The sequence below is a fragment of the Chiloscyllium punctatum genome, chromosome 49, assembly GCF_047496795.1.
Source record: "Chiloscyllium punctatum isolate Juve2018m chromosome 49, sChiPun1.3, whole genome shotgun sequence".
NCBI lineage: Eukaryota > Metazoa > Chordata > Chondrichthyes > Orectolobiformes > Hemiscylliidae > Chiloscyllium > Chiloscyllium punctatum.
This window is the reverse complement of record NC_092787.1, coordinates 26,362,466-26,387,745: the sequence shown is the minus strand read 5'-3', so window position 1 is coordinate 26,387,745 and position 25,280 is coordinate 26,362,466. Positions and strand designations below refer to the sequence as shown.

Below are 25,280 nucleotides of genomic sequence, written 5' to 3'. Positions count from 1 at the left end.
GCAAGTACAAATTCACTTCACAAACTTTTGTGTGTATTTGTACACGTGGATGGGTGTGCGTTGGGCCAGTTAGGAGTGTCTGTGAGGGTGAGAGTGTAAGGGGGTAAAGGGGTGTTGTCTGATTTTTAACTTTTTTTATATATGGATGTACAAACACATGTAGGAAGTTGTAGTCATATCTGGAATACATATATGACAGACAATAAGATTACCATTCCAGAATTAAGTTCAACATATTATATGTCAATACAGCACCTATGGCTGTAATGTGTATTCTGCTTAATACTCCTATGCCAAAAAAACTGAGGAGGTGCTAAAGAGAAATACTTTGATTGGAAAGCACAGGTTAAAAAGGACCGTGGAGCAAATTCATAGGACATAGAACACTACAGCACAGTACAGTACAGGCCCTTCAGCCCACAATGACATGTCGAGCATTTACCTTAATTTAAGATCAACCTTACCTAAACACCCCTCAATTTACTGCCGGCCACGTGCTTGCCCAGCAGTCGCTTAAATGTCCCTAATGTCTCTGACCACCACCACCGATGGCAGTGCATTCCATGCACCCAAAACCTTGCAGCTCTATTACTCAACCCCCTTGTTAATGAAAGCCAAAACACCATACGCCTTCTTAACAACCCTATCATAACTCAGTGGTTAGCATTGCTGCCTCACAGCACCAGGATCTCAGGCGACTGACTGTGTGGAGTTTGCACATTCTCCCAGTGTCTGCGTGGGTTTCCACTGGGTGCTGCGGTTGCCTCCACAGTCCAAAGATGTGGTCAGGGTGAATTGGCCATGCTAAATTGCCCATAGTGCCAGGTGCATTAGTCAGAGGGAAACAGGTCTGGGTGGGTTACTCTTTGGAGGGTCGGTGTGGACTGGTTGGGGGCCGAAGGGCCTGTTTCCACACTGTAGGAATCTAATCTTGGTTGGCAACTTTGAGGGATCTATGTGTGTGGACCCCAAGATCCCATTATTCCTCCACACTGCCAAGAATCCTCTCTTTAACCCTGTATTCAGCAGTCAATTTCGACTTCCAACATGAATCACTTCACATTTATCCAGGCTGAACTCCATCTGCCACTTCTCAGTCCAGCTCTGCATTTTGTCAATGTCTTGTTGTAGCCTGCAACAGCCCTCAACACTATCTACAACACCATTGACTGTTGTGTCATCGGCAAACTTACTAACCCACCCTTCCACTTCTTCATTCAAGTCACATATAAAAACTATAAAGAGCAGAGCCCCAAGAATAGATCCCTGTGGGACACCACTGGTCACCGACCTCCAGGCGGACTACTTTCCATCCACTCCACTTGCTGTCTTTTTTTGACCAGCCAATTCTATATCCAGACAGCCAAATTTCCCTGTATTCCATACCTCCTAACTTTCTGAATGAGACTACCATAGGGAACCTTATCAAATGCCTTACCGAAATCCAAATACACCACATCTACTGCTCAACCTTCATCAACTTGTCTCATCACATCCTCAAAGAGCTCAGTAAGGCTTGTGAGGGATGACCTGCCCATTATGAAGCCATGCCGACCTAACTTTAATCAAACTATATTTTTCCAAATAGTCATAAACCCTATGACTTTAAATCCTTGCCAATACCTTGCTTACCACAGACACAAGACTGACTGGTCTGTATTTCCCAAGGACTTTCCTATTTCCTTTCTTGAACAGAGGAACAATGTTCGCCTCTCTCCAATCATCCGGTACTACTTCCATGGAGAGTGAGGACGTAAAAGTCATCGACAGAGGTGTAGCAATCTCATTCCCCATTTCCCATAATAACCTTGGATATATCTGGCCCAGCCCAGGGGACTTATCTCTCTTGATATATCCACTTTCTTAACATCAATCTGTTCAAGCCTATTAACCTGGTCCACAATGTTCTCACTATTAACAAGGTCCATCTCTCTGGTGAATACTGAAGCAAAAAACTCACTTAGGGCTTCCTCTACCTCTTCAGACTCCAGACACAAGTTCCTCCACTATCCCTGGTCGGCCCTACCCTTTCTCTGACCATTCTCTTATTCCTCATTCAAGTGTAGAATGCCTTTGGGTGTTCCCTAATCCTTCCCACTGAGGCTTTTTCATGCCCCTCCTAGCTCTCCTCGGTCCATTTTGAGTTCTTTCCTAGCTACCCTGTAATCCTCTAAAGCTATGCCAGAGCCTTGCTTCTTCAACTTGAAGAAAGATTCAATAGTAACTCTCAAAAGGGAGCTGGATACAGACTTGACAGAAAAAAATGCACCGATAAGGGAAAAGAGTGGGATTAATCGGATAAGGCATAAGAGCTGGTATAGACATTGTCGGCTGAATGGCCTCCTTTGGTACTGTTATTTTGCAACACTATGAAGAAACTCACATTTATGTCACATCTTATGGGATATAGAAATACCTCAAAATATGTCATTTAAAATGAAGTACATTGGAGGTAGCAGCTTTGATGCACAAGTACACCACAAACAGCAGTGAATGACCAGTTAAACCTGCCTGAGACAGTACCTGTCATACTGTTGCTCTTCTACTTTATTTCCTCTGACTACCTGGACACTTTATCCCACCACCATTGCTTCCTTGGGAACAGCACCTTTTAGTGAGCACCGTACAGACACATCTTCAAACAAACAATCTGGCTTGCATCTACTGCAATCATTTTAGAAACTTTTGAGTTGTGCAATGAGCTGAAAGAATCCCTTAATGTGCTGAGTAAAGTGGAAACTTTATGTGGTTTGTAAGACAAGCCGTGGGTGGATTTCGCTGCCAAGTGGTAACGTTTACTTGTTCTTGGGATGTGGGTGACACTGGCAAGGCAGTATTTATTGCCCATCCCTAGTAATTCGGAAAACATGAAGAATCAACCACACAGTTTGGAATTGGCACATGCCAGGTAGAAGTGGCAGTGCATTTGACAACCAATTTATTTCAAATGCAACATCAACCTTCTTTGTGGGATTTGAATCTCTGACAATGATACAAAGCAAAAGTACATGATAGCACTCGAGCAAAACTGTTCTCCTGCCAACGTCAGTTAGAAATAGTTATGCGTAGGAATGAGTTACTTGTGACACCATGAATTCAATAGACAGCTCGCAATTGATATCATCAGTGACATATTTACTTGAGGAAAAATGCATCAAAGCTGAATATACTCTCAAACTAGACTTCACTCAAGGAAGACAAAGCAGGAACCATTGAGATTAAACATCTTGAATACAGAAGCCCAAAGGAAAACCACTTTACAGTCACACTGGTTGTGCTCATTCAAGATCCAGGCCAGCCTGTGGGCGAATTCCCTCTACTTTAACATGACTAACCATGTAATTTTCAAGAAATATGCAACAACTAGAGGATCTAGTTTGCAGATGGGTTACATCCGCAGTCTGGAAGTCAATCAGTGAAGATATAAGCTCACTTCAAACCACAGATACTCATAACAGAATCTGTAATTCAGTCAATCATGTCAGTCTGGACTTTGTAATAACTAGTGCAAAGATAATTCCTCTATTGAATGCTCCACTGTGTGCACCAGTGCTTCCAATATTTGGCTATTTTGCCTTTAAAGGATACAATATTTCTTAAAGTCTATTATGAAATTGAGATGCAATTGGCAGGTCAGGAAAGCTATAACAATAGGATACAGTAAACATCCGATGTTAAAATAATGGACACATCACACTTGGTTTCAAACACAAACATGAAGAACTTCCTCAGGGACCACACCTTTACAGACACGCTGCACTGAGCCGGTTCTCAGGCCATGCTGCCTGATTTGGGACTGAGCTGTATCACACATGTCCCACCTTCACTTTGGGACTGTCTCAAACTTCAACCAATTCTCACTACAAAGGTTCACTGGGTACTCCTTGATGTCAGTGCCCAATTGTAAATGAACTCTGCTGTGGGAAACTTAACAAGAAAACAAGGCTGCTCAACAGATTATACACTGGTCTAATTAATTACTGATTCCCACTTACAAGGAATAGCTTTCCACATGCTTTCCTCTCATCTTCAAAGCAATTATAGCATATGTCAAAATAAAAAGCACAAATTTATCCTTATATAGCACCTTTCACATCCTCAGGATGCTCCAAAGCATTACACAACCTGAGGTACTTATTAGAAGCATGGCCACAATTGTTTTGCCAGATTTGCAGGGAACTTGCACGGATTCAAGTCCCATCAGCAACAATAGATAACGACCAGATTATCCATTGCAGATGTCAATAAGGAAGGTAATGTCAGCTGTTCAACTCTCTGCTGTTTGAGGAAGATGCCAGGTGTCCCTCGTGTCCATCTCAATAGGCAGTCAGGGTCACGGTTTAAAACAGAAATATTGAATGAAGGCCATCCAGCCTACTGCAACTGTGCAACTCTACAAGACAGCTATCCAATTAGTTACAATCCCTTGCTCCTTACCTCATCCCAAGGACAGCATCTCTGAAGAAGTGTCAGTCCAGAACTCATGCTCAAATCACAGGAATGAAGTTTGAATCAAGATCCTTTGGACTATAAAATTCTTTCATTATCACCGAGCCCAAGCTGAATGTAACTTCTCTATCACCAGGGACTTTATTATCAAAGCTCTACTTTGTATACTTCTTCACTCCTAATCATAGCTCGACGTGTAAAGAATCTTCACCAATATTGTAAGATTGGTCATTTAATATACTTCCCAGCTTAGAGCAAAACTGAACTCATGACCATTGGGAACGGAGCTTAGCCAAGGTAACACTGAAACTGGTCTCAAATGCCACAACTGGCCTCACCTACAAGTGAGGAGAACAAAAGTTGGTGGGACGTCGCTCTGATGTTAAACTGCATTGCGTTGGGATGTTAAAGAGAATTCAATGGGAAATGCGCGATTGGTGGGTCGCTAGTGGATCAATTGGATATTAGATGTGATTAAGTTATTTGTTCAAATGTAGATTACACCCATCCAGCTCCAATTTCAGAATGGGCCTTAAAGTGAACATGTTGTGTCTTTGACATAGGAGAATCATCTGCTCGAAATCATTACCAACTTTTTCCTTACCAGCAATTCAATGTGGCAATGTGCCTTGGGAAGTTTTGCAGTATTAAAGATGCCTCATAAAAACAAGTTGTTCTTATGTTCGTTCAGGAAGATGAAAAACAATCATTTTAAGTGGAGGAGTTGAATCGGAAGACTTTCACCCACATTTAAAAAACAAACATTCTCCACTGCGAGGTTCTCCATATCGGAGGTTCCAATTTACTGGAGAGTTTCCACTGAAGTACATTCACTTGCAAAGCTGTATCAACACTTCTCAAGTGAAACTTAATTCAACACTTCAAAGGTAGTCGACTCAAAAATAAACTCTCTCCAGTTTGTATACAAGTTTAGAAGGATGAAACCTGAGGGTATTTAGGGTAACATTCCTCCTGGTGTGGCGTGATGACCTTCCAACCTCCTGACATGGCATGTCACTGGTGCAGTGTGGAGCCAGGGCCCAGTGTGGAGCCAGGGCCCAGTGTGGAGCCAGGGCCCAGTGTGGAGCCAGGGCCCAGTGTGGACTGGAAGCCAGGTGCCAATGTGGTCCGTTGGACTGAACTTTTATTTCTGCAATGCTAAACATTTTATTTCCCTATTGTCCTAAGATCTTGTAACTAAAGCAACTGTGCCTAGTTACTTTTGTATCTAAGTTGATGCTGTATTTGGCAACATATAAACTTTTCACTATACTCATTGAGCATATATGTGACAATAAAGGCTATTCTATTCTAATGTTTTACCTGCTGAATTCTGGGTAACACTGGAGCATCATGAAAAGTTAATAAAAATTCAAATTGATCCGAATGTCAGGCTTCTGCTCCAGTTTATTAATGTGCATCTACTACAGTGCACACGAAGATACCTAGCTCAATCGCTTAAAATTCCATATGTACAATTCAACCAAATGCTGCAAGATTATGTCATGTTCAAGTCAAACACTAGGAGGAGCTAATGGCACACAATCGAGCAAACAGGACACAAACTGGATAGACTTTGTTTCCCAGGCTGTGGGTGGGTTTTCTGATTTTACCTTGACAGCCTGTATCCCAAGTGGTGAACACCCCTGTTGGACAATTGGTGCTGTGACCTCTCAGGTGAGTCTATTATATTGAGCCTGGAGATAGGTAAAACAGCCGAGGCCATCAAAACCAAACAGGGAGATTGTTCAGTCACAAGACATTCACATAAGCCAAAAGCCTTGTTAAAAAGAGGTAAACTTGCATCTACCGTACAGGATCCTTCACTGTAGTTCAATATCTGTTCACTATTCTGTCAGTCATTTTTACTTTTCAATAAATTGAGTTGTATTTGCTGATAACTACAAAAAGATTGTTCCCAGTCAATCACACACCAGCAAAGACAGGTATCCAGTCCAACCACATATAGTAAAATGAGAACCTGCATTTTGAAAGCAGTGCTACATGACACTATTTTTCAAATATCTGAAAGGCAACTCACAGATAATGAACTTCATGTGCAGTGACTGCAGAAACCTTGAAGTTAAACAGGTTTGGGGAATAAATCAAGGTTGGACAATCCCTACAGCTAAGGCAGCTACTGGTCGGAAGGTAAATGGACTATTTCATGTGAAGTGGGTTCCTCACGTGATCAGGAAAAAGTGAGGCCTGCAGATGCTGGAGATCAGAGTTCAAAGTGTGGTGCTGGGAAAGCACAGCAGGTCAGGCAGCATCCAAGAAGCAGGAGAATAGACATTTCTCAATAAATGAACCGCCAATTCTCCTCCTCCTCAGATGCTGCCTGACCTGCTGTGCTTTTCCAGCACCATACTCTTGACAGCAACGTGATCGGGGACTGGTTTCTGTTTCCTACATTGAAAATCAACTCAGAACTGTATACTTTAATTTCAGGTACACCACTATGCTCCCCCTCCCCTTAACCATTTTCTCTGATCATTCCTCATTTTCACCCCATCTTTTGTCCCATTCCTGATTTTCCACTTTGCTTCTATTCCTGTCTTCAGAGCCAACCTGGTTGCTGATTCACTTGTATTCACACTCACTGAACAGAATCCTCAGTACCACTCAAAGTCCACTAGATTTAATAGAAAACAGTTCCTGCTTCTGTGGGTCTGGGAGAGTGTCACATCCTGCAGTTGCTCTGTCACACTCCAGGATAAAAATCAAACAACTCGCATTTCTAGAGCATCTTTAACCCAGTTACAGGGAGGTGATAGTAACTGACCTTGACATCAAGGCACCATTTGATAGACTGTGGTAGCAAGGAGCCCAGCAAAAGTGAAGTCAGGGGATAGTGTCTCCATTTGTTAAAGTGATACCTAGCACAAAGGAAGACAAATGTGGTGGTTGGGGTGCCTATCATTCAGCCAGGGAGCATCTCTGCAGAGGCATCTCAGGGTAGTGACCAAGGCTCTATCATCTTCAGCTACTTCATCAATAACTTCCCTCCATCATAACTTTTGAAATGGAGACATTTGTGGATGACTGCACAATGTTTCATATAATTTACAACTCCTCAGATAAAGCATCATGTGTTCATATGCTGTAAGGCCTGAACAACATTCAGATTTGAGGTAATTTTTAACTATTAATAGCCATGTCACACAAGGGCCAGGCAATGACCATCTCCAACAAAAAAAAAGGTGTAACCATCTTAGCCTTGCCATTTGATGACCTTACTATTACTGAATCCCTAATTAACACCATCCTGAGGGTTATGATTGAACTGGACAAGCCACAAGAATACAGTGGCTACAAGAACAGCTGATGGACTGAAGAATTCTGAGTTGCGCTACTCACATGCTAACTTCCAGAATCCTTGGTAAAAACAATGACTGCAGATGCTGGAAACCAGATTCTGGATTAGTGGTGCTGGAAGATCACAGCAGTTCAGGCAGCATCCAAGTAGCTTTGAAATCGACGTTTTGGGCAAAAGCCCTTCACCAGGAATAAAGGCAGTGAGCCTGAAGCGTGGAGAGTTAAGCTAGAGGAGGGTGGAGGTGGGGAGAAAGTAGCATAGAGTCACGACATGGTTGAAGAGCTTCAGGGCAGAGGAAATGACCTGGGAGTTGCAGTGGGAGAGGGACTCCCTGAGATTCTTGTAGAGAGAGAGAGAGGAGGAAAACTTCTTCAAGGCAGGCATCCTTGCAAGAGGATTCGCAGTAGGGTTAAAATCAACTCGGTAAAAACAATGACTGCAGATGCTGGAAACCAGATTCTGGATTAGTGGTGCTGGAAGAGCACAGCAGTTCAGGCAGCATCCAAGTAGCTTCGAAATCGACGTTTTGGGCAAAACGATTTCGAAGCTACTTGGATGCTGCCTGAACTGCTGTGCTCTTCCAGCACCACTAATCCAGAACTTCCAGAATCCTGTCTACTATGTATGAGACACAAGTCAGGAGCGTATGGAACATTCTCTAGTTGCTTGAATGAGTGTGGCTCCAACAACATTCAAGAAGCTAGATACACTTCAGGACAAAGCAGGCTGTTTACAGCAGGCTATCCACCAGCTTGAACATTCACCTCCTGCACCAAAAGTGGACAGTGGCAACAGTGACAGTGAAGAAACACCATCCAAGACAGGATGGTGTGTGGCTTTATGGAGAACTTACAGGTGGCAGGTGTTCCCATGCATCTACTAGCATTTGCTTTCGAGATGGTACAGGCCATGGGTTTGGAAGATGATGTCAAAGGGAACTGTCCTTTTTCATGGGCAAATATTGGACTTGCCAGTGACGTCCATAGCCCACAAAAGAACAAACAGTAAAATGTGGGCCAGTGTGACAGGAGCAATTAGCCAGCACTTGTCAAAGAAGGGGATATTTGGGCAGGTGACCAAACATTTGGTTGAAGAGGTCGTTCTTAAAAGGAAGAGAGAAATTGAGAGTCAGCAAGATTTAAGAATAAACTTCTTGATAGCTGAAGGCAAAATACCCAATGGTAGGACTGAGTGTGAGAAGTAAACAAGAGCCCAAAGATGGAAGAACATGGGTTGCACAGCTGAAGGGAGGTTACTGAAACTCGGAGGGATGAGGCCATGGAAGGAATTGAACACAAAGTAAGAACCTTTCAATGTTAAGGTACTGTCAGACCGGGAGCCAATGTAGATCAGTGAGCAGAAGGATTGATGAATGAATAGACTTAGTATGAGTCAAGAGACAAGTGGTAAAGTGTTGGATGAATTCAAGTTTATTCTAAGTGGAAATAGAAGCTGGTGTTGGATTGGACTCAAAGTCAAGCAGAGGAGCACTGGAATAGCTGTGCCTGTAGGTTAAAAAACATTGCTAAGCCAGGATTTACCAGTGAAAGCAGGAAATTGCAATCCTTGCAGGAGGGCAGGACTTTCTAACAACTAGTCAGAATCATGAAAAAATTGGATTGGTCTGAAGTATTTCAGAAAATCGGCCTCCAGCCCAAAATAATCAAAACTCCCAAAGCAATGCAGCATTGCCTAGTGCAAATGTTTACTTGAATGTCGATATACATTTAAAACAAATACAGCTCTTGAAACCCTCTGTATCATGCACTGCATATCTTCAGTGTACAGTCAGGTGCTTTGGCTCTACATTCATGCATGGAGATTGGAGGGATTATGACATGCCCAGAATTTTCCCACTGTTGATTACCAGTTTATTTTTAATTTCCTTCATAATATTCTCCAATAAGCTGTATACATTTATAAAAATATTTATTACAATTAAGGCAATCACTCTTCCCATCTGTCCTCTGTCATCCATTGATCCTTGGTAACTCCAAACACCTGAACGCACTTTAATTTTTGTGGTTTTTCTCCCCAGTCACTATGGAGGTCGTGTTACTTTCAAGGGTTACTTTAAGTCACTTTCTCCTCTTCCCCTCACAGATTTTCTTCATGATTTCCCAAATGTCTGTGATTGCTAAACAATCTTGGAAACATCGACACAAATAACTAGGAACTGCCAGTATGGAAGAAATCTTTGCCACGTATCTCTCATATTTAACTGCATGGCAACAATTAGGACACAATAATGGAATATCTTCATCTTGGCCAAAATGGGACAAAAACAATTTTTACATGTGACTCAGCAGCATTTAGCCTACATTTCTACATGGCTCACATCAAATGATAAACAAATACCCATGCTCCAGCAGCAATACTGATTACTAAAAAGAATTAATAGGATGAGGCTGTTCTGCCATTCAGTAAGATCATGAAGGCCTTTCTATCTGAACTCCACCTTTCTATACGATCCACATATTCCTTATTTCAATCTGTGCATAAAAATATATCAAAATGTCTTGAATATATTCAATCCCTGAGCACCCACAGCCCTTAATACAGAATTTCAAAGATTTACAGCAAAGAAACTGTTCAGTTTAGTGTTAAGAATCTGACATCTTATTCTGGCCTTGTTTAAAACGCCCCAGGCATGGAATCAGCTCCCAGCATCTACCTAATCCACCTCATTCAGAATGGTGTGTTTCATTTACACAACCTCACATTCAGCTAAATTCTGGAGAATATAAGGCAATTCCCTCAACTCAGGAATCAGTTTAGTAAATCTTTGTTCCTCTGACTCTGGGCAAGGTATAACATTCCTATCTGCTTGCATTCACATTGTGCATCAGTATGACGCACAATACCCAGCCTTGCATAGAATCACAGAATCGCTACAGAGTGGAAGCAAGCAAGTTGGCCCATCGAGTCCGCACCTAACCTTCAAAGAGCATCCCACCCAACACTCCCACCCCACCTCACCTCAGCCTATCCCTCTAATCCTGCATTTCCCATGGCTAACCCATTTGGCCTGCACATCCCCAGCCACTATGGGAAATTTAGCACTGCCAATCCACTTAACATCCAGGGTCTAAACCCCATTCCAGAAACCTTACTGCAAAATCCAAGCAGGCACCTCCAGTGCAGAATTGTGGGAGTGTTGGAGCCTTACACTGAAAAGTTAAACTACTGGCCTATTTACCCTCTTTAGTGGATGTGAAGGTCAATCCTATGGCATTATTTCCAAGAGGAGCAGAGGAGAACTACACCGGCCAGTACTTCTCCTTCAAATACCAACCCAAAAGACGACAGATAGACATTATGATACTGCTGTTTATGGGAGCTTGCTGTGTGCCCTACAATACTGACTGCAGTTCTAAAGCTGTAAAACGGTTTACAAAGTCCTGAGCTGGTGCAATAGACTACAACATTTTCTTTCTTTAATGTAGGTCGAATGTTTCATCTAAAAGACAGAAGTTCTGGAAGCGCTGCATCACACTATCAGCATGGATTACATGTCGTGTCTTTACAGTGGGATTTGAAGTGGCAATCTTCTCACTCAAAGGGAGTCAGCTATATACAGCCAATGCATTAATATTTTTATGGTCCAACAAATTAAATTATAAGTCTTCTAACTACATTTTCTTCCCAAATCTGTTGAACTGTGCAACAGTTACTTGAAATTCTACTCTTCTGCGCGCTACAAATGTGAAAGAAATCTACCATACCTTCAGTGTTTTCACTGCCACAGTCAGGTTGTATTTTTTCCACACTCCCTCGTACACCTCCCCGTACTGCCCTCCACCCAGCTTGTGTTTCATCGTAATGTCTGTCCGCTCAATCTCCCATTTGTCATAATTCGGGGAGACTCCGTAAATTGTGGGCTTGTTACGTTTGGGAGCTGGGTAGTGTAGGGTGGTGATAAGTCCATCAGCTACTGTAGAGTGGTGGTGAACAAGTTCTGCCAAGGTGTTGAAGCGACTCTCTGAAGATACATATAGCTACAAAAACAAGAAGGGGGAAAATGTTAGCAGTATTCAAATCCAGATCAGAAAATGCAGTCTTGCTTGAGAAAGGTCAATCAACCCAACTGCAGATTTCTCAACACTTTCTGCTTCTCACAAGTCCATTCTAGTCCTGAGGTAAAACAAAGGACTATGGATGCTAGAGATCTGGGGGGAAAAAAACAGAAGTCGCTGGAGAAACTCAGCAGGTCTGGCAGCATCTGTGCAAGGAAAGCAGAGATAACGTTTTGAATCTGGTGACTCTTTATCAGAACTGAAGAGCCATCGAAGTGGAAGTGTTAACTCTGCTTTTGGACTTGCCCTCTTCCAAGTCTTTCTCTGGGGACAGGCGTTCAATTCCACCATGGCCGCTGGCAAAATTTAAACTCAATCAATACAAATCTGGAATTGAAAGCTCACATTCACACCAGTGACCAATGATTGTGGTAAAAACCCATCTGCCTTTTGATTTCCTTCAGGGTAAAAAAAAATCAGCTAGGACCTACATGTGGCTCCAGACCCAGCGCAATGTGGTTAACTTTTAATTGTCCAGGAAGATAAACAGCTCAAGAAAAGCAAATACCCATTTTCTACCTAAACACAAATAGAACAGAAAGGACTAGTACAGTAGCAAAAATTATACAATTGGTATTAAAAAGCACAAGGTTTTGATAAAGACAAAAGTTTTGATTTGAAGAGGAGCTGACCCTGGAGAGAATAACAGAAACAGTTGCAAGTGATCACTGTTATGATCCCAGATTGTGTTACTATGGACAAGTCAGATCCCAGAACGACACTTGGTTCTTTTGTTATTCATTCATACGATGATGCTGTTGCAGGCTAAGCCAACATTTATTGCCCATCCTTAATTGCCCAGAGGCCAGTTAAGAGTCAACCACATCGCAGTGTAGGCCAGGCCAGACCAAACCAGGTAAGGACGGCAGTTTCCTTACCTAAAGGACATTAGTGAACCAGATGGGATTTTCTGACAATTGGCAATGGATTCATGGTCACTACTTGGTTAGTTCCAGTTTTTTTTTATACGTTGAATTCATATTCCATCATCTGCCGTGGTGGGATTCAAACCCAGGTCCCCAAGTTACAAGTGCCTCTGGATTAATAGCCAATTGATAACTCCACTAGACCATCGCCTCCACTTACAGATAGATATTAAAATATATTATACAGATAACTTGATAGATCATACCTTTTCTATAATTTAAGGTAGTGATTTTTGACTGAAACATGAAAATGTACCGTGATTTGGTTTTAATAATAAATCAGAAGTTCATTATGCAACAGAAAGAAAAACAAAACAAACTGATCTAAATACATTTGAAAGATTTCAAAACATATGGCAAAACAAAATCCCAACTACCCCCCCCAACACCACCATTTTACAATGATTTAAAATCCAGAAAAAGGCTTCTTCATCGTCCAATCTGTAGGTCTGGCATCATGGCTTCTGCAAAGTTTTTTGCATGAATCCTCACACAATGGAGATCTCAGTTTTGAATAACAATGCAGGTTTCACTGAGGTAACATATCCTTAACTGCTCCAAACAAATCTCTTTCTAGGAGAGACTATATTTTCATGTGACTTGTCACGGTTCATCAAACTGCACCCAAAAGTATTTCAACTAAATTAAAAAAAAAGCTTGCTCACCCTAAACTCTGCTAAACTAATGTCTCAATATTTTCTCATAATCCCCCACAATGTAAACAAACTTCCATTAACACTACAACAGGCCTCGCAGTCCTGTTCTTTAACATATACTGGTTTAAAATCAGAGTTCTGGAAAGATTGACCTAATTAATTTTTAAAACCCTTCACAAAAATGACAAACACTCATGCGTTACTAGAATAAATAAAATACTGCTGATCTTGTAGATCTGAAATAAAAAGTGAAAATGTTGAAGAAATTCAGTAGATGTAGCAGCATCTGTGGAGAGAGAGAAAAAAAGTTAACATTTCGAGTAAATGACTCCGAGTTCTGAGGAGCCACACCGGACTTGAAGCTTGGTTACTCTCTCCACAGGTGCTATATTTGACTTGCTGAGTTTCTCCCCACATGCTCTGAGTTTGAAATGCAACCAGAGTTTTTACCATGCTCAAAAGTTAAGAAAATTAGGATGCAGCCTTCCCAAAACATCTTTAAAAGATTACTGGATCCTTTATTGCATTGTTGCATGTGGGAGTGTGCTGTGCACAAATTGGTTGCTGTGTTCTATATTACAGCAGTGACTAGATTTGCAAAGGACTTCACTGATAGTAATGTACTTTTAGGATGCCCTGAGGCTACGAAACGCATTGTATTTCCACATCATTCTTCCAGTTCCATAAGAAAAAGCAGGGATAAACATACCAATGCCATTAACAGTGGGGATTTCTTTGTCAGCTCAAACACTGGAAATAAGTTGTTATGGTAGATGATTTCAGTCTTTTTTAAGCACTGAGTGGTATAAGAAAATGAACTTTCAGAGGATAATGCTGCTTTTCACCCACTAGCCCCAACAGCTCATTACTTCCATATCCACTGGTCAGGCGGATACAAGCCTTGTTGGTCATTTTAGATTGAAGTGGCAGGTCTTATCAGACCTGGTAAATGGGCCAACTATAACACAACCAGATACTAGCTCTTCTCTACTCTTCATTAGGATGTCTATCCTCAGAAAATACATCCCCCGAAAATGTTAGGGCCAAGACTGTGCATATGGGGAATGGGGATCTAACAAAGCAAGGAAAACTTCTCATGTGGGCATGCATGCTAGTTGAACATCAGCTACACCACAAATAACATTTCATCGGTTTCCCAAAATGGGCTAGCATTTATTTCGCAACTTGTTACCTGACAAGTGCTTTACATGCAATGAATTTCAGTAAAGTGCAATTAGCCATACGTATACAGCAAGATACCAGAGATCAATACATAACATATATAAGAATGTAAGACGACCAGGAGTAGATCATCAGGCCCTTTGAGCCTGCTCTACCATTCACAATAAGATCATGGCTGATCTTTTTGTGGTTTCAGCTCCACTTACTTGCCCTCTCACCATATCCCTTAACTCCTTTATTGTTCAAAAAAAACCCCATCTTAGCTTTAAAAATGTTTACTGAAATTGTGTCAACTACTTCACTGGGCAGGGAATTCCACAGGTTCACAACTCTCTAGGTGAAGAAGTTCCTTCTCAGTTCAGTCCTATATCTGCTCCCCCTAATTTTGAGGCTATGCCCTTCTGTCTAGATTAGAGTAGTGCTGGAAAAGCACAGCAGGTCAGGCAGCATCCGAGGAGCAGTAAAATCGACGTTTCGGGCAAAAGCCCTTCATCAGGAATACAGGCAGAGAGCCTGAAGGGTGGAGAGATAAATGAGAGGAGGGTGGGGGTGGGGGAGAAAGTAGCATAGAGTACAATAGGTGAGTGGGGGAGGGGATGAAGGTGATAGGTTAGGGAGGAGGGGGAATAGGTGGAAAAGAAGATACGCAGGTAGGACAAGTCATGGGGACACCTAGTTTCACCTGCCAATGGAAACATCCTCTATGTCTATCTTATCTGTTCCCTTCATAATTGTTTATGTTTCTATAAAGATCCCCCATCATTCTTCTAAATTCCCATGAATCTTACCCCAGACTACTCAGTCCTTCCTCATAAGCCAACCCCCTTAACTCCGGAATCAACCTAGTGCACCTCCTCTGCACCCCCTCCAGTGCCAGTACATCCTTTCTCAAGTAAGGAAACCAAAACTGCACACAGTAATCTAGGTGTGGCCTCACTAGTACTCTATACAGCTGCAATATAAGCTCTCGGCTTTTAAACTCAATCCTTTTAGCAAGGACAAAGTTCCATTTGCCTTCCTAATTACCTGTTGTACCTGCAGACCAACACTCTGTGATTCACGCACAAGGACACCCAGGTCCCTCTGCAGAGCAGCCCGCTGCAATTTCTTACCATTCAAGTCATAATCCTTTTTACTGTTACTCCTTCCAAAATAGATGACTTCACATTTATTAACGTTGTAGTCCATCGGCCAAACCTTTGCCCACTCACTCATGTATCTATGTGCGCTGCAAAGTTTCACAGTCCTCTGCACACTTTGCTCTGCCACTCATCTTCGGTGTCATCTGCAAACTTTGACACACTACACACTGTCCCCAACTCCAAAGCATGTATAAATTGTGAATAATTGCGGTCCCAACACTGATCCCTGAGGCACACCACTAGTTACTGATTGCCAACCAGAATAGCACTCTTTTATCCCCACTCTTTGCTTCCTGTTAGTCAGCCAATCCTCCATCCATGATAATATGTTCCCCAAAGTGCCATACATCTTTATCAGCAGCCTCTTGTGTGGCACCTTGTCAAAGGCCTTTTGGAAATCTAGGTACACCACATCTACTAGGTCCCTCATGTCCACCGTGCTCATAATGTCTTCATAGAATTCCAAAGGATTAGTTAAACATAACCTGCCCTTCATGAACCCATGCTGTGTCTGCCCAACAGGACAATTTCTACCGAGATGCCTTGCTATTTCTTCCTTGTTAATAGACTCAAGCATCATCTCCAGTACAGAAGTTAAGCTAACCGGTTTGTAATTCCCCACCTTTTGTCTACCTCCCTTTTTAAACAGTGGCGTCACATTTGCTGTTTTCCAATGTGCTGGAATTGCTCCAGAGTCCAGCGAATTTTGAATAAAATTACATTAAGTGCATTAGCTATTTCTCCCGCCATCTCTTTTAGTACCCTGGGATGCATTCCATCAGAGCCAGGAGACTTGTCTACCCTTTAGCTTGCCCAACACTACCTTTTCCGTAATAATGAATGTTTCTAGGTTATCACGTACCTTTGTCTCTTTGTCAATCTTCACCATTTTGTATGCCTTCTCTTTCAATTTGATAGCCTCCCTTATTTCCTTAGGCACCTATGGCAGATTACCCCTTTTCTTAGAATCCTTCCTTTCCATTGGGATATATTTTTGCTAGATATTATAGATATTGGAAATCATGAGGGTATGAAAACTAGCGTAAAGTCACTTTACCTGAATACTCATAGCATTCGTAACAAAGTCGATGAGTTAACAGCATGAATCATTGCAGATGAATATGGTTTAGTAGCCATTACAGAGACATAGCTACAGGATGGTCACAACTGGGAGTTAAATATCTAGGGATATTAGACTATTCAGAAGGACAGACAGGAAGGTAAGGGAGGTGGTATAGCTCTGATATTCAAGGATGACATCAGGGTGATGCTGTGAGATGATGTAGGTTCTATGGAAAATAAGGATGAATGGTGAAGATCAGGAAACTTGAAGATTGGGAAAACTTTAAAGGTCAGCAGAAAGCCACAAAAAGAGCTAAAAAGAAAAGTAAGATAGAACATGAGAAAAAACTAGCATAAAGAAGAAATGCAGATAGCAAACGTGAATATAAATATATAAAATAAAAAAGAGTGGCTAAAATAAGCATTGGTCTTTGAGGATGAGAAGGGGCATTTACTTATGGGATATGATGAAATGGCTGAGGCATTGAATAGGTATTTTGCGTCGCTCTTCACAATGGATGACGCGAATAACATGCCAGTAATTGACTAAGCTAATGGCAAGCAAGCTAAAGGGTAGACAAGTCTCCTGGCTCTGATGGAATGCATCAAAAGAGATGGCGGGAGAAATAGCTAATGCACTTATGGTAATTTTATTCAAAATTCGCTGGACTCTGGAGCAATTCCAGCACATTGGAAAACAGCAAATGTGACGCCACTGTTTAAAAAGGGAGGTAGACAAAAGGTGGGGAATTACAAACCGGTTAGCTTAATTTCTGTACTGGAGATAATGCTTGAGTCTATTAACAAGGAAGAAATAGCTTTTAACTTCTTTCATCGTCTGCCTGGTACTTAAACCCTCCTGCACACATGCTAAACTGCTGCTTACTGTTTTATTTACCATCATACTATATATGGAATAATAAGGAATACACTATAAAATAGAAGAACTTACCGCTCTAGTTTAAATAATAGAATCTCTAACATATACCTGAAGCAACAGACCAATATACAGAATCTCAGCTTATTGCCTCACTTGAAGGATGGCACCTCTGACAATGTCACTCTCCCTTGGCAGTGTTCTAACTTATCAACCTTGACAGTTTACTCAAGTTCTGGCAGGAGGGACTTTGAAACAATAACATTGCATTGAGTGCAAGTACAAATAACTGAACTAAGAAAACACAGAATCATGGCAGGATGCATTTTACTCGAATTTTGTTGAAATACTGGAAATGAAAGTAAAGCTCAAAGAAAAAGAATGAAGTTCTGACAGTGAACCAGGAACCGCAATTTTCACTCTCGCCCACACAACATTAGTAAAATGTAATTTCACCTCCTACAAGCAATCTCCTACAATGACAATAACATAATCAGCAAGGAGCCCTATCAACTATACTGACTGTTGAATGCTCCTGCTTGGAACCACAACTATTTGAATTCTAAACTTACAGTGTGAGTCAGTGTAATTGTTTTTGTTCCAAACCAGTGTCGAGTTCAGGTCAAACAGTGCTCTGTACTGGAAACAGTTTTTATATTAAACGTTTTTTTGAGGCCATGTACTCAAGTGTGACCTTGTTACGGCTTCTTTTTATTGGCCTCAAACAACTTATATTTAAAAAGGCAGTTTTACAGTACTGAAAAGCACTCGAGACACTGAGGTTTGTGGAATAAACATAAACCAAGCCAAAGGGGAGAGTGGTAGGGATGATTCAAAGCTCAATGACATGATTTGTTTAGTTAGGTCTAAAAACAGGACGGGAAGGTAGAAAAACCAAGGGATTTGGCAAAGGAATTCCACAGAATAGGTTGCAAGGAACGCAAGAGAACACGCATCAGATGTGAGCAAGAGCACACCATATGGCTCATTAAGCCTACTCTGTCAGTTAACGCAACCATTGCTGATCTTGCGTTTTAACTCGACTTTCCCACCTGCTCCCCACATCCTTCAATTCTCCGAGGGACCAAAAAGGCACCTGGGTCCCAGTCATAAAGAAGCATCCACTATCCTCTGAGGTACACAATTCCAAAGATTCACAACCCTTTGAACAAGGAAATATTTCCTCAATTCAGTCCAAACTGGCCATCACTTATCCTGAAACTTTGCTCCTGTGTTTTAGAATTCCCATCCAGATGGAACATTCTTTCAGTGTTGACATGCTTCAAAATCTTGCAAGTTTCACTGAAATCACCTCGCATCCTTCTAAACTCCAGAGAACACAGACTGAGAAAACTGAACTTAGCACAAAACATTCCTCACATCCCAGAGACTAGAGACTAATTTAATGAACCACTACTTCCAGTGAAAGGGTATCCTCCTGAAATAGGGAGACCAATAGGTATTCCAGTGTGGTCTTATCAAAGTCCGATACAATCAGAAGACAACTTTTAAAAAAAATCCTGTACTCCAACCCTCTCACAATTAAGGCCCATGTCACATTTTGCTTTTCCAAATGTTTGCAGCACCTGCATGCTTTTTCATGAGCAAACCAAAGTCTCTCTGAACAGCATTTATAAGTTTCAGTAAAAAAGCTGCCTTCTAAAAAAAGATTCTATTCCTACAACCAAGTATATAATCTCTCTCTTTCTCACATTATGTTCCATCTGCTGTCTTGCTGCCCACTCACACTCTGATCTTTCTTTGCAGCCTGTGTCCTCCTCATGACTTTCACTCCCACCTAGTTCTGTATTGTCAGCAAATCTAGATACAGTACCTTCTGTCTCTTTTCCCAAGTGACTAATATAGATTCTAAATAGCTGAGATTCCAGCACTGATCCTTACAGCACTCCACTAGTTACAGTGTGCCAACTTGAAAATTCCTCATTTATGTCTATAATTTGTGTCAGTTGGTTAAATAAACCTCTATTCCTGCTCATATATCACCCTCAATAGACAAGATAGGCTTTTGGAGTTTAAGATTTTAAGGTGGTATCTAACGGAATAGTGTTTGGATATTGATATACATCAAAGCTGCTAGTTTTCCATTTTTTCACAGTACTGAATACATCTTTAATAAACTCTGTTTGCCAAACATAATTTCCCTTTCATAAACTCTCTTTGTCTGGTCAGGCTTCGGATTTTCTAAGTGCAACATGAAGACTTCCTTAATAACACATTCCAGCACAACTGATGGTGTGGATGCTGAAATAGATGGCACGAGAAAGGCCTGATGGAAAATTTCAACAGCAAATGGATTGAGGTAGGGAGATGTTACAATCCTAGACCAGACCGTCACATTTAAGTTACAAACAGACTTGGGACCAGTAAATTTTCAAAAAAAAATTAAGTGCGAGGTCCTAAGTCCTTATAGAGAGAATAAAATCACAAGATTCCAAGGTTTCAAAGAATAAACTTTACAAAACAAAGTTAGAACACTATCTGCAATATATATTCAAATTATATTCTAATATCTAGAATTGACCTAAGCTAAATATTGGTAAATGTTGGAAACCCCACAGTGCATATCAAATAGTGAATATAGTCAAGATAGATCCTGCTGATTTCTCAGCAACCCCCAGATATTAGTAACATTTGGATCATCAAATCTCATTAAACTTTACAAAGGATTCTAATTTCTTCTCTTTCAAAGACTAGCTTTGAAAACCGCTGAAAAGCCAGTCCGAAGCTGGCTCAGTGACCGGTCATACTCAGATACTTCACCTTCCTTTCCTGGGACTATACTCTCTGGATCTTGAAACTGTAGAACACTGCGTGCTGAAAAAGGGACAAATCCTGCTTTTTCACGAACAGCTAGCTTCACCAAGTTGATACTGCTCCTCCATTCTGCAGGCTCTCAAGTTTCTCAGCTGCACAAAGCAAATACTGCTTGTGGATTTCCTTCACCCTTACTCTCAGTCATACTGAACTAATAATAGCACATGGCTACTTTCATGCTGCCACAGATCCCAGAACTATTCCTGAGCCCTAACTCTGAGCTGCACCTTCAAACACCCTTTGAATATTCTATTTATGATGAAGCCTTGACTTCCTGCTCCCAGTGCCTGACTGATTGGGAGGCTGAAGGTAGCAACTTCATCCTCTTGCTGTCACCATTCAACTGCCTAAAATTAACTGCTCAGTAGTAACAAAGAAGCAGGGTTTGGTCATTCAACCTGCTCCATCATATACCTTGCTGATCACCTACCTCAAAGCCATGTTCCCAGACTATCACCATATCTCTTGATACCATTAATAACTAGAAATCTTTCAAATCTCTGTCCTGAACTACTTCATGATCTGACTTACACAGCCCTCTGGAATAGAGAATTCCAAAGATTTATTACCTCTGAGCAAAGAAGTTCTCCCTCACCTCAGTCCTAAATGGCTTGCCGTTTGTTTTATCTGGTTCTAGACCCCATTGTCAGGGGAAACATCCATCCTGCATCTACCCTTTTTTAAGATATAGGAGCAGAATTAGGCTATTCGGCCCATCAAGACTTTCCTACCACTTTAAGAAGTTCCTAAGTTTCAATGAGATTGACTCTTGTTCTTCTAAACTCCAGGGAGCACAGGCCACGTCTCCTCCAAATCTCCTCACCGGATAGTCTCATTATCCCAGGAATTAGTCTGATGAATGTCCATTGTACTTCCTTTGTTGAAAGTATGTTCTTTCTTAGGCAAGGGACCCAGAACTGCATAAAACAGTCCAACCATTGCCCACTCGGTGTTCTATAAACTGAAGCAAGACTTCTTTGCTCCTTTACTCAAAATCTTTTGCAATAAAGGCGAACATACAATTTGCCTTCTGAACTGTGTGCTGTAACCAGTCAACTGTTTTGAGTGATCTGTGATAACCTTATAACCACCATCCTCGTTTCTTGGCAGTACTGAAGGTAACCAATATTGTGGAACAACCTCCTGAAATGATTGCTTCCTGAATATTGCAATATTCATAGATTGCTGGCTTACACAGTACAAAACAGATTTAAAAAAGAAAGGATTTCATCACAGCAAGGATCTGGAAATAGAGTTAGCCTGTAGAAGATGGAGCTAGAGAATGCTGCAGAGAAGGAGGGATGAAGCTATTGAGGGATTTAGTCACATGGCTGAAAATATTAAATTTTGGGTATTTAAGTAACTGAAGTTAATATATGTCGACGATGGACAACAACTTGCATTGAAACAAAACCTTAATATAGCATATCATTCCTGCGGAGCAACCAAGGATATTATCAAATGACATTTGGCGTCACATTAAGGGAGTAGAAGGAAATTTGAATTGAATTGGTACTTCAGATCGGTGTTCACTGGGGAAGTCACAAGCAATTTCCCTGAGGTAACAGTGGCTGAAGGACCTGAACTGAAGGGAATTTATATTTGCCAGGAATTGGTGTTGGAGAGACTGTTAGGTCTGAAGGTTGATAAGTCCCCGGGGCCTGATGGTCTACATCTCAGGGTACTGAAGGAGGTGGCTCAAGAAATCGTGGATGCGTTAGTGATTATTTTCCAGAGTTCGATAGATTTGGGATCAGTTCCTGCGATTGGAGGGTGGCAAATGTTGTACAACTTTTTAAGAAAGGTGGGAGACAGAAAACAGGAAATTATAGACCAGTTAGTCTGACCTCAGTGGTGGGAAAGATGCTGTAGTCTATTATAAAGGATGAAATTACGACACATCTGGATAGTAGTAACAGGATAGGTCAGAGTCAGCATGGATTTATGAAGGCGAAATCATGCTTGACTAATCTTCTGGAATTGTTTGAGGATGTAACTCTGAAGACGGACGAGGGAGATCCAGTAGATGTTGTGTACCTGGACTTCCAGAAAGCTTTTGATAAAATCCCCCATAGGAGGTTAGTGAGCAAAATTAGGGCGCATGGGGCAAAGTACTAACTTGGATTGAAAGTTGGTTGGCTGATAGGAAACAAAGAGTAGTGATAAACGGCTCCATTTCGGAATGGCAGGCAGTGACCAGTCGGGTACTGCAGGGATCAGTACTGGGACTGCAGCTTTTTACAATATATGTTAATGATATAGAAGATGGTATTAGCAATAACATTAGCAAATTTGCTGATGATACTAAACTGGGTGGCAGGGTGAAATGTGAGGAGGATGTTAGGAGATTACAGAGTGACCTGGACAAGTTAGGTGAGTGGTCAAATGCATGGCAGATGCAGTTTGATGTGGATAAATGTATGGTTATCCAGTTTGGTGGCAAGAACAAGAAGGCAGATTACTACCTAAATGGAATCAATTTAGGTAAAGGGGCAATACAGAGAGATCTGGATGTTCTTGTACACCAGTCAATGAAGGTAAGCATGCAGGTACAGCAGGTAGTGAAGAAGGCTAATAGCATGCTGGCCTTCATAACAAGAGGGATTGAGTTTAGAAGCAAAGAGGTTCTTCTGCAGCTGTACAGGGCCCTGGTGAGACCACACCTGGAGTACTGTGTGCAGTTCCGGTCTCCAAATTTGAGGAAAGACATTCTGGCTATTGAGGGAGTGCAGCGTAGGTTCACGAGGTCAATTCCTGGAATGGCGGGATTACCTTACACTGAAAGACTGGAACGACTGAGCTTGTATACCCTTAAGGTTAGGGGACTGAGAGAGGATCTGATTGAGACATAAGATTATGAAAGGATTGGACACTCTGGAGGCAGGAAACATATTTCCGCTGATGGGCGAGTGCCGAACCAGAGGACACAATTTAAAAATACGGTGTAGACCATTTAGGACAGAGATGAGGAGAAACTTCTTCACCCAGAGAGTGGTAGCTGTGTGGAATGCTCTGCCCCACAGGGCAGTGGAGGCCCAGTCTCTGGATCTATTTAAGAAAAAGAGTTGGATAGAGCTCTCAAAGATAGTGGAATCAAGGGTTATGGAGATAAGGCAGGAACAGGATACTGATTAAGGATGATCAGCCATGATCATATTGAATGGTGGTGCAGGTTCGAAGGACAGAATGGCCTACTCCTGCACGTATTGTCTATTGAAAGTTGATCAAAGAGGAAGAAGTCTCTGTAAGGAGACAAGAAAGGCAAGAGGGAAATCAGTGTTTCAAGCTCAGGTAACAGGCATACGTTCTGATGACAGTGAAATTGGTGCTGTACCAGAGAGAGAATTGGAGGAGCAGAAAGATTTTAAGTGTGGAGATAATAGAGATGAGGAGGAACGAGGCTATGGTGGGATTTGAAAACCTCACAAAATATAGCAGATAACTGAATGTGTAACACAGCAAAGTTTACAAATTATTGGTGAGCCAGTGAAATCAATGTGCTGTTAGCAGTTGAGTTTTGAGTAAAGCGAGGCTTATGGTAAAACAGAGAATGGGAGGTCAGATAGGGGTCAACAATTTTGGCCTGAGGAGGAGGAGAAATATATACAGAGGATAGATAATCCCAAAGGTTAACAATCCAGAAAACATTGTTAAATATATTTAAGATTGGAATTGACAGATTTTGGGAATCATCTAGGCATATATTGTATGGGCATGAATGGAAAAAAAAGTAAATTCAAGGCTAAAGATCAGCCAGAACTATACAGAAGGGCAGAGCAGGCTCAAGAAGTCAAATGGTGTAGGTGAGTTCCTGTTTCTTATCAAATGGAAATGGTGTCAGAAGAGGTGACTTTTCTAATAGAGGTGGAAATAGGCAGTTGTGATCTCTTCTCATTTGTCCCTTCAGATTTAAGGCCAAAGAAATAAGGGTAATAAAGGACAAAGTTTTGTGCAGCGCATGTTTAGAATGTGGATTATACTGCCTGAGAAGTCAGGTTCAATTAAGGTATTTGACAGTAAACCAAATTATCACCTGACAAGAATATGCAGGACTACCGGATTGTGGTAGTTTGTTGCACAAGGCTGTTTCTCCTTTGGATAGTCAGCAGAGATATGATGGGCCAAATGGCAACTTTGTATGGTCTCCCTCAACCACACAATGGAAATGAGTATTAATAGAGTTGAAATTGAGTTAACATCTCATGTCCACTTGTTCAGGCCTCTGAATTACTACTCCAGCAACATAATTACTACCTTGTCGTACACTCAAGAGCAGTTGCTGTTTAAATTACCAGGGTGACTAATTTTAAAATGTCTACAAAGTAGATCATGTCAGACTTACTTAATGATTTAGTATTTTTACCTAAGTGGGAAAGTATTAACTTTTGCTGGAAAACAAATGCTCGAGGCCTGAACTAGAGTGTGAATCAAACACTTAAAAACAAATGTGTATTGATCCAGCAGATTGCTGTTATCATGATTCACTTGGCCAGTAGTCCACTTGATCAGTATTCATGACTGATCATTGCAATCTCCCATCTACATTACTACAAGGCACTGTGAACATCTGTTTCACCTCTCATCAAAAAAATGATGCTTTACTCCTTAATCTGAATTTTCTTTGTTTTCTTCACAAAATGGCACTATGCGTAGAGCTGCTCGAGCTCCTAGTGAGCTGTTTAATTGAACAGCTGAGCCAAATCTAGCTCAACACTACAATGGAGTTATGTGAGAAAGCCTCAGGTTACATTCCAGA

General features: G+C 41.4%; 1 protein-coding gene across 3 annotated transcripts in view; it reads right to left on the bottom strand.

The window, feature by feature from the left end:
• abl1 (c-abl oncogene 1, non-receptor tyrosine kinase) overlaps positions 1-25,280 on the bottom strand; it is a 187,400-nt gene that overhangs the window by 16,281 nt on the left and 145,839 nt on the right. For all 3 annotated transcript variants that reach the window (XM_072565964.1, XM_072565966.1, XM_072565965.1), the window contains exon 4: positions 11,494-11,766. In XM_072565964.1, the coding sequence (XP_072422065.1) occupies positions 11,494-11,766 (273 nt within the window). The remainder of the gene's footprint in view (positions 1-11,493; positions 11,767-25,280) is intronic.